At 28.8% G+C, this 10,442-nt stretch overlaps 1 protein-coding gene across 1 annotated transcript; it reads right to left on the bottom strand.

The window, feature by feature from the left end:
• Window positions 1-3,932: 3,932 nt before the first annotated feature.
• Window positions 3,933-4,367, bottom strand: TRIADDRAFT_51754 (uncharacterized protein; the record flags this gene model as incomplete). Its single annotated transcript, XM_002108598.1, has 1 exon — window positions 3,933-4,367. The coding sequence occupies one exon, from the start codon at window positions 4,365-4,367 to the stop codon at window positions 3,933-3,935; it is 435 nt and encodes a 144-aa protein (XP_002108634.1).
• Between the last annotated feature and the right edge of the window lie 6,075 nt (window positions 4,368-10,442).

Genomic DNA, 10,442 nt, shown 5'->3' on the forward strand with positions numbered 1-10,442 from the left:
ATGTTAATCTACTCTATGAATTGAAATGTAGTTAAGAAATAAATCACGCTTTTATATGTAGTTGGAGACTGTTAACAGCGTGTCTGCATAAAAAATGCAATATATTTGTTATTGTAATTTACTTTTATTTATATGAATGAAATACTGAGCGATGAGAAAACATGAATATGATACTCTCTTAATAAATATTTTTTGATCAATGAGGTTGTCATAAGTAACTTGGACAGGCAGTATTCTTAATTCTTTCACTGAGCCATATCACGATCATAGTTGATTAACAGTAATATGATTGTAATATTCTATACTGAAATTTTAACAAGACGTCAAGTTTGATATTTTATTTTAAGACAATTATCCAGACTAAATTTGCTAACATATCCAGTTTAAATTCACACTGATTTATTTTATTGCTGTATTCATCAATAGAATCAGCTACACCATTCTTTTCTCAATGCAGAATCACGTAATTACGTAGATAATTTTCATTTATTTCATTATCAAACTGAAGCCAAAAGGGCTCATATCAGAGAAACTGTTATAAATAAAAGATAAGAAAGAATTTTTACTGCTTTTCTTTATTAATTTGAACTATTAGATATTAACGGAGCAAAAAGGCTTTAGTTTTCATCAAAGGATAAGCGTTTAGCCGTAAGACCGGTAACGATCAATTAAATGCTATTAGCTTGCTAGTTGCATAAAATTATTTATACTTTACAATTTATTTATTTTGACTAGACCTAGCAGTTTAACGCCAAGAAACGCATTGTGATAGAGATTAAAAGTCTTTTTCCTTATTTAGTTTGATAATAACAGTACGTTTTGTTTTGATCTGTTTACAGCTGAAATAGAAATGGAAAATCATTCTTGGACAAATTTAATATTTTTAATTTAAAGTTCTAATATCACACAGTCAATATCTATGCAATGCGTATTAAAATTCTACCTACCAGCAGTTGTCGTTAGCGAAATTGCTACATTTTTAGGATGTTCTGATTACAGTATAAGAAGCCTAACCTCATTAACTGTACCACGCGAATCGGTTAAAACTATGGTTTGATATGGAATTTTTTAAGGATATTTAGCCAAAATACTTATCTAAGTTACTCTTTAAGTAAATAAATATATATCTATAATTTTAATAAATCTGTTAAAGAAATCAATTTCAGCTTATATAGAAGATTTTTCGTTAGCGTAGAGTTCGATATTATAAGTATCAATAAATAGCTTTAATACAGAGTAGAGACTGACTTCAAATATTCATATGTATAATTCTCATTTGATACTCTTTTAAGATAAAGTATTAAAATCGTACGAAGCAAAATCTCTATTAGTTATACGTTATAGTTCGTTCATTTTGACCTTTAACTTCAATAATTTTATCTCAATTAACGTGAGCGAATGGTTCTATTAATTTCGATCATCTAACTAAGCAAAAAATTAATTAATTGTAGTTCCAACTAATTTTGTCACTATTTCTTTCTCTACCAAGAGACTATGCCTCGTAACATCAGATCAAAGTACTCGATATAAAGGACTAAAGCAAATCAGTAGTAATAAAATATATCAAAATTATCGCTACTGTATTCCTTTATGGAAGGTAAATAAATTAAGCTACGTGAGTGTGAGAATGAATATTAAAAGTTGAAAGCATTATGGTATCATTTATGAAATATAGCACAACTGGAATTGAATTTGCAATGATTCCTACTTATTGTTGTAGCAGTGAAAATTTAAATGCAATAATAGCGTTGGTCTTGCAGTTAAGCCACTCATTCTAGAGCCTGCCTAGTGATTTGTTTTGGTATCAGTAAATGAAATACTAAAGCAAATTTAATCGTTTTTGTTTTGTACGGTTTGCAAGCAATAATAATAATAATTATCTTTTTACTTTACAGCATCAACATAAATCAAAACCAGTTGAAGATACAGTATATTCAAATGGCAATTTAAGTTTGACTTCATGCTAAAAAGATATCGGTCCTAAATACCTAATTTTATTTTTTAAAGATTGGTACAAGACTTGAAAAGGTTTTATCAGATTCTATTGGAAAAAAATCATACCCGCGAAATGATATAAATTGCAAAACTACATATGCCAGTGTACACTGTACAATATTTGCTTTAAATTTCGATTAAAATCGCAATGTCTGCCATACTACTAATTTTGAATAAAGAAGTTTCATAGGCAAGATAAATCAAATTTTATTGTACATTTCATATGATGATTAAATATGTCCATAATAAATTTCTATTTTTCAAAACACATTCACATTAGGCTTATCAACCTCTGACCTTGATTAAGATATAAAAAAGTGGCTATTTTTGTAGCATACCATTTTATGACCACCTTTATGTCATATTACGTTCTAGGTTACCTATTGACAGACTTATTGGTATTTTATTATAGTGATTTCAATGCATCTGTCGTTTATTCTATTCTACCTATGCTGAAAGTGATTGTTTAGCTATAACTAAACATATAGATAGTATACGAAAACTCTATTATTTGCTGTATAATAATACCTAGATTGAAAATTATTACTGGTCATTACCATTTGCTATTTTTGCTAACATCTGATTAAATTTAATATTACAGTGTAGATATCCTAAAATTATAGAATTGTTATCAAGTTATATCAAGGTCAGCTGCACAGTAGGAAATAAAATCACACAAATGAAGAGCCACTCCAATCAGTTTATAATATTTTTCTTAAAAATTTCGAATAAAAAATTGGAATAATTATAAAAAATCCAATTTTTTTGTTCTTTCATTTCACAGAACATCAGTAGTCGACACATTGTGGAAATTACAAATTAACTAGCCATATTTAGCAACATAATACTATAACTGAAATTAGAAATGAAGCTAAGAATGAAATGATAATAATTTTACAGACAAGTCGAAATAATCGAAATTCACAGAATAATAATAAGCTAAAAGTGAAAGTAAAAACATTTGAAATGGTTAGTATGACTAGTACCATCATTATTTTAATTATACATCGTCCACCTTACCTATGACGAAAAAATCTTCTCAAGACAAAACAGACGTCTATAATATCCGCCCTTTCTCCTCTTATCTAAGATAATATTTATACTTGTGTGCAACGTGTCCTTGTTTCAATCAAATTTCATTTTCCATTTTGCTCTATTAATGTGATCAAAACTAGTCACATACAGGTTCTTAAATCTCTGCAATCTTAGCAAAGTTAGCTGTTGAGATATAGAATTAACTTGCTTGGTAATGCTATCGATGATAATACCTTGTAATTGCATACTATTAACAAGTCGATCAAAAATTGCATTAATTCCAATATGGCCTATAATATCAATTTGATATCTTGTCATTATATAACATTGAATTAGATATCATGGATTCCTTGATTTCATTTCTCTTCTATTTTTTCTGGTTACTATTGTTACTTTTATAGAAGTTAGCAAAAACGAACTATCTGATATGATAGCCGTAACGCCTACTCATGTACAATATCGCTAGATGTTACATTCATGACCTATGTTGACTAATTTATTACACCTTTAAGTATAATATTTTTGTCTATTTAATCGAGATAGCGCTAATTAATGCTATAAAATCTCTGCAGGATATTTATGTCCATTAAATAATTTAACGTGCCACAAGAAATTTTCAATTGTAATTATCACCATCATCAAGTAAAATATGTCAACAAATTGATTATTTCATTTCGATGTCGAATACCATTATGTTGCTCAACTCATTGCAATTTGCCATCAGTCCAGTAAACGGACATTGTATGACTTGGACTTTGCAACCCAATAAGTATGTATGTAGATGAGTATTTTTTTGATTGGATCATTATGACCATGTTCGCACAGACTAAGTCTTCAAATTAAGATGTATATGAGATTTAAACTTGAATTAAATAAGGAGGTCAAGGATATAAGATCGAGACCTAACAATTACTATTGTTCGACTTATGCAATGATATCCCCAGGCGTTTCTTCCAGCGTTTCAACCACGTGTCACTAGCTCGAAATGTCTGACTAATATTGAGTTCTTTAGCTAACTCTAAAGCCTTCTTTTTAAGCAATTTATTACTTACCAATCGATTATTGGCTAATTCATCCTTATAATATTCATAGACAGCATTGTCTAAATCGATAGATATAGGTCGGCGACCAACATGTAATTTACGTTTCTTCTTGCGATCGCCTTCATTTTCTGCGGCTAATTTAACATAATTTTTATTCCACTCTCGAATTCTAACACGCTCAACACCATATTCTCGCGCTGTTTTAGATACATTACAGTTATTAGCTCTTAAATATTTGACGGCTTGAATTTTATATTCCACTGTAAACGATCTTCTCCTCCTACATAGTGCCATGATGCCAGCTTCAACATATGATTGGATCAATTTTTTAAAACTCTAAGTTGATAAATGGACTAAATTATTAAAAAATGAAGGATATCCTGATGTTAAAATTGCTAAAATTCAGTAGGTTGAAATTGGACTATATGTAGTATTGGAAATTTAACTGCTACGCTATAAGATAGGAAAGCAAGAATATTACCAACGAGAGAAGAAGATGAAAGTTAAAAAGAAAGTGAATGTGTGCATACGATTATATGTGTATTTGAGTGTACTTGTATTTAAGGTGAAGAATTGAATGGTGTGAACAGAGAAAACAAATTTTGCACTTGCTACCCTTATGCCATGTATTTAAATAGGCGTTTATTAATAAGCCAGGGCCAAGATCATTCTTGTCTGGAGGTCATATTATAATTTACGGTAGTTGCTATCCAGCACAATTACGATTACAATGTTGATAGTTATTGCTATTATTAGCCTCATCAACTATAATTGCTATGTCTACCCTGATGAGTATTCTATCCATTAATTGTTTTAATTATAAAAGATTGAATAACTGCAATAATAATTATTCCATTTTTTTCAGGAACAATATATGAAAATTAAGCAAGAAAATGCGATGATACAATAAAGATAATTATCGTTAATTTAAATATTTTTTTCACATGTCAAATTACAAAGGTAAGCATTAAATTCCACATCAACGGAATATAAAAACATGCATTGAAAACCAATAAGTGATATGCGACGTGATGGGAGGAGATTTGTTAAAATAGGAATTGTTACAAATCAAAGGTGCTGGGTAATAACTAAACAAGCGAATGAGATTTGAGGAAATAAATAGACAGGAATACAGAGAGAGAGAGTAATAATGTAGACTATGCAATTTATAGCAAATAATTAATAGAATGTAGGGATAATGCCATAATGAAAATGAGGAAGGAAGGGATATTAAGAGAAAGAGTATAAATTTGATTAAACAGTAGGTTAGTTTTAACAGAGTATTCCTTATTGAGTAGCCACTAATATAAATCAATGCAGTGAAACAATCAATCTTCTTTGAATACAATAGTTATTAGCTCTGCCGGTAGGGGTTGTCTCTTCGTTAATAATAGAACGGTAGGTGAACTGGACTGAATTAGAATGGTGTCAAAAGATTTCAATCAGAAAAAGAAAAGATTTCAGATGAAAAATAAAACATTTCATGTGTAATATTCAATAAAGCAATGATACCGGTAAGCAGTAAATATCTACAGGACATGCACCTGCTGGGATAGTATCTATTATGTAACTAACAACACTGTTGATTTGTTTAGTATTAACAGTAGCCAAAAGTAATAAAAGCTTAAAATAGTAGTAACAGCTACGTTTAGAGCCAGCTTAGTAAAAGAGTTCTATAATTAATGACTTTTATTATCATTTCGATTACTGTTATCATTTTTCTTATTATTGATCAACATATTTTGCTTATTAACTTTAACTGTAGCCATCCGATTATATTAAACACATTAATCAGTGATGCTTTCAGTTCTGATTCAAATCTAATGATCAATCACATTAAATGTCTTAAGAGTAATCATAACTAATAAAGTATAAACACTCAAAATACTAATTCTGCATTTTTAAAGTGCTGAGTCAATTTAGCCGATTTAGATTATAATTAAAATTCTATTGTTACCTAATATGTACAATATTATTTCATCTATATCTATCTATCAATCTATCTAGCATTTCTACGAATTTAGATTTATTACTCAAATATAATTTCTAATAGCAGAATAATTTAAAGCAGCCAATAATGTTTTACACATCGATGACGGCTGAGCGATTTACTCTCCAATCTATACAGAATAAAATAATTAATTCGTTGATATTAATCAGGAGTGATAACGACATAGAAATTTTTTAGTAGTAATTGATCAATATGAGAATCTTTTATCTTTAAAGTATAAATGCATAAAATCTATACCCCAAAGTTTAAAATATATTCTAAAGACTTTTAATATTGATCTTTCATGTTAATTATATACCATCACAACGGATTTAATTAAATTGAGACCGCTACCATTTAATGATCAATACTAACTGATACGCATTTATAGTAATCTATTAATCTACAGTATTGCGTTCAGTACAAATTTGTTCACTATTAATGGGTATCACACCTGCCTTACACCATAGTTAACTATACCGTACTATTGAATAATGATTGCAGAAGTGATTATAGTGGTAGCTAATGCAAACTGTTGTTGCTACTACTTTAGACATTAATGCAGTCAGGTAACAATTAATTTCCTGAACGAATGAGAGACTCATTCAATAAAAAAATAGATCAAGCTGTAATTAGAAAATATTGAATAATATCATTTACGGGTGATTATCAGTCCCCTAGATCAATCACAGTAGAATAAAATCATTATATATTATCAGTATCCTAAGAACAATGTGTCACCAAAATTTCTTAATTGATCCAGTATTATTAGAAAAATAGGAAATTACGGTCAATTTCTAATGTTTTATATTGCGTACGTTCATGATTAATAGCGTCTGACCGGTGAAATTAAGCTATTTGGGGGCTTTATCAGATAGATGTAAAGGTTATACAATAACTACATATGATAAATTTATTGATCCAAAGCAGCATGAAATTTCGTCCTTTCAGACATTTCGATCTCATTATTGTCTGTTATCACGTTTACGACTCGTCATTGAATAATTGCTATTAAATAACACGTAGAAAACGACCAGAGCTTATTTATTCTTAGATGAGAATACCACCAGCTAAAAAAATACCCTAGTAGCAAAGGAAGTTAAAAATAGAGTTGTTAATGAGCGTTTCAGTGGATAATATAATTTAGTCTTTATGTCAATAATATTGTAATCATAGCTATGAGTATTATGTAACAGGAATGCCAAAATTTTACATATGCAATTTCTACTGTTATTGTTTCTATAATTTAAATAAATATTCATTATAGCTCTTAATTAAACTTCACTTTAATATAGTATAGATCAGACATTGATAAATTGCTCATTAGTGAATATTAGGGAAAAACGGTGATAAGATTATAGCTTTATTTCGAGTATTGGCTTAATGAATTGCTAGTCTATATAATCCTTATATAGGCACATTAGTAATAAATAGCTAACCGTATCTATCTATAATTCCATATTATTTTATCAACATAGCCTTATCCTATTGTATAAAGCTATTTAAATTTAAGTTACTTTAAGAAAATTACTTTTGCAGTAAATTAGATTCTATTGATTCAAAAATTAAATTAATATCAACGTTATAATTACTTACCGCAACTTTATTTGCAATACTGTATCCATCAAGGTAAGATCAGTATGCTTCCCATTATAATTAAGCAACCAATAATTTACCTTTGCAAATATTAATCAACGAATTAGATCATATGACAATCAATGTCTTGGAAGATTTGATTAGCCATCAAAAGGAAACAACAGCGGAAGAGGAATCAAAATCTATTAATCAAAATTGAGTTACAGCAATTTTGCCAAGGGTCACGAAATATTTTGATTGTAAATAGCGGGTAGAGTGCATTTACATCTTACGTGGATTTATTGATCAGCTTATAAAATAATAAAATAAGGGAAGTCAATCTATTCTTAAAAGAAAAGATTTACTTATGAAACATGACTACTATTTTCTGTATGGATACATTATGAAATATGTTCATATTGCATTTCACTTTTTTGATTACAGCATAAAGCTCTTGATTGAAGGGATAACTAAAATATTTAATCAACTGTATAGGCACAGAAATGAAATTATAAGCTAGATATTTGACCACCACATTTCTGCTTAGCTAAGAACTGTTTGCTGGGTACAGCATAATTCTACAGTCACATAGATCTACCATCTTTCATTAACTGATATCAGCAAAAAAACATTAAAATATCAAGAAGATATCCAATGTTTTTACTTAACTTTAATACCATGAGGTAGGTGAATCTTTTTTTAATTTACTGCGCAAGGGAATATTAATATAGAAATAAAAGAGGGAAACAATGAAAATGTATGAAAATCGCTTGCTATTGCAAACTAATCATTGTATTTTATAGCTAACAATTCGATCTTAACATCATTATAGCTAATATATTTATTACCATTATTACCAGTTTTGCGGCTGCATTTGATTAGGTATGGAACAAAGCGGGTTTAATTTTTACTTCATTTCATAAATACAAAGATGATATGCGATTAGCCTCATCAAATGATGCTAAAGTTTACGCTTACTTAAAAGAAATCTAAAAAAGGCCTACGAAGGTAATCTGAGCCATTGGTGCTAACGAATGCTATAATTTTTCGCAATGACAACGACATCTTTTGATCACAATACAACTAGTACTGCAATTTATGAGATTGAAATAATGAAATATTTAGAATATATAGCTTTACAAGAACATTTCATTCGAATGTCACTATTGGTAAATACAGTGTTGATGATATAGATTTGATCTGACAGATTATAATGCTTGGTTTTAAGAAAAATCCGAAATTTCCGTCTTATATATTATACTTCCGATTAATTAAAAAGAACTTTAGTAATATTTATTTTTATCATAGGATCATAGTGATTTAATAGCGATGACTAAATATAGTCAATGTTCTGTTACTGCCGTAGGCTACAAAAGATGAATTATAAATACAATATTTTTACTTCCTACTTATAGATAATGCAGTAAATTCGTATTTTATTGCCCATACAGTAATATCGAAATAGTGACCACGGTAGCGATATAGGTAAAACAGAGTTGGAATGAATCCAGTATTTCATCAAGTGATCTATAAGCAGCCTTTCTGGCCAAATTACTTAGTATAAGACAGTAATAAAAGTTATTAAACTACAATAATACAAGACAAATCTCTACGCTGTGTACGATGCATTTTGTATTTGTTAGTATTAAAAATGTTTCTTAAGTATCCAAGAATAAATTTTTTATCTAAAAATATAGTAATTCAATCAATATAGCCCCTACAAAAAGTAGCTACTACAATCAACGTAAAATATTGCTTCAAACCAATTTCACATACAATCAAAATTTAGTAATGCCACGTTCTTATGCTAATTCTTGTTTACATTATTCGTAATGATTTAGACTGCTGATAATTTGTTACTGTGCTTGAAACTAGAAATATTTTAGGAGTAGTGTTTAATAAAACTGTAGATTACAACTCAGCTATAATCATTAGCAGAACTTACAGTTTTTGTAATACAATGCAGAATTAATAATTCTAAATGAGTCTATTATTGATAATATTGGCACCGAGAATAGCATTGTACATCTTGTTGTTTTTAAGGTCAATTTTTGGATATAAAATTCAATAGTTATTTTTCACTATACAACTATAAATGAATTAAATTAAAACAATTTCATTTTTTTTGTCAATGCAAGGGGCTATTAATCGATCGCATGACTACAACGCATGAAATTAGGCCAATTTAAGAAGTTTTGATATTGTCAAATCGGGAGCTTGAAAGCTATTTCTATTTTATTCTACGAAATGTCAGTTAGAATTTTTAAACTATCAGTATTTGCATTAAAATATTTGCTAAAGCAAAAGCTAGTTTTAATTTGTAAATATGGTTTATAATATGAAGCAATCACGAAATTTTCAAGGATATAGCTGTCATAAATCTTTGCTACTTGGTTACTTTGCTGTAGACGATAATATCGTATGCATACTAATGAATTAATTATAACTAATGATTTTAATTGTAAATAGCGATGCCTAATAACTTACCAAGTTTTAAATAATGTTTATACCTTTATTTATGTCTTTCGTTTATCGTGAGAAATGATTTGAACATGAATCATTTGTTGAAAGACGCAATATAAACATAATAAACTACGTAATTTTCCACATGAAAAAGCAGACGTCTGTATTTCATAATCTCCGGTTAATTCAAAAAGTTAGTAAGACCTGTCAAAATTGCAGTTTTTAATGCATTTATTCAAACAATATCATTCCATTTATTATTAGCCCACTGCTTATGAATTAGACCGGTATTTCATCTTGTAATTGAATTTCAATTATATGCATAGAAGATAAAAGAAGGT

This window comes from Trichoplax adhaerens, genomic scaffold, assembly GCF_000150275.1.
Source record: "Trichoplax adhaerens TRIADscaffold_1 genomic scaffold, whole genome shotgun sequence".
Taxonomy (NCBI): Eukaryota; Metazoa; Placozoa; class Uniplacotomia; order Trichoplacea; family Trichoplacidae; genus Trichoplax; species Trichoplax adhaerens.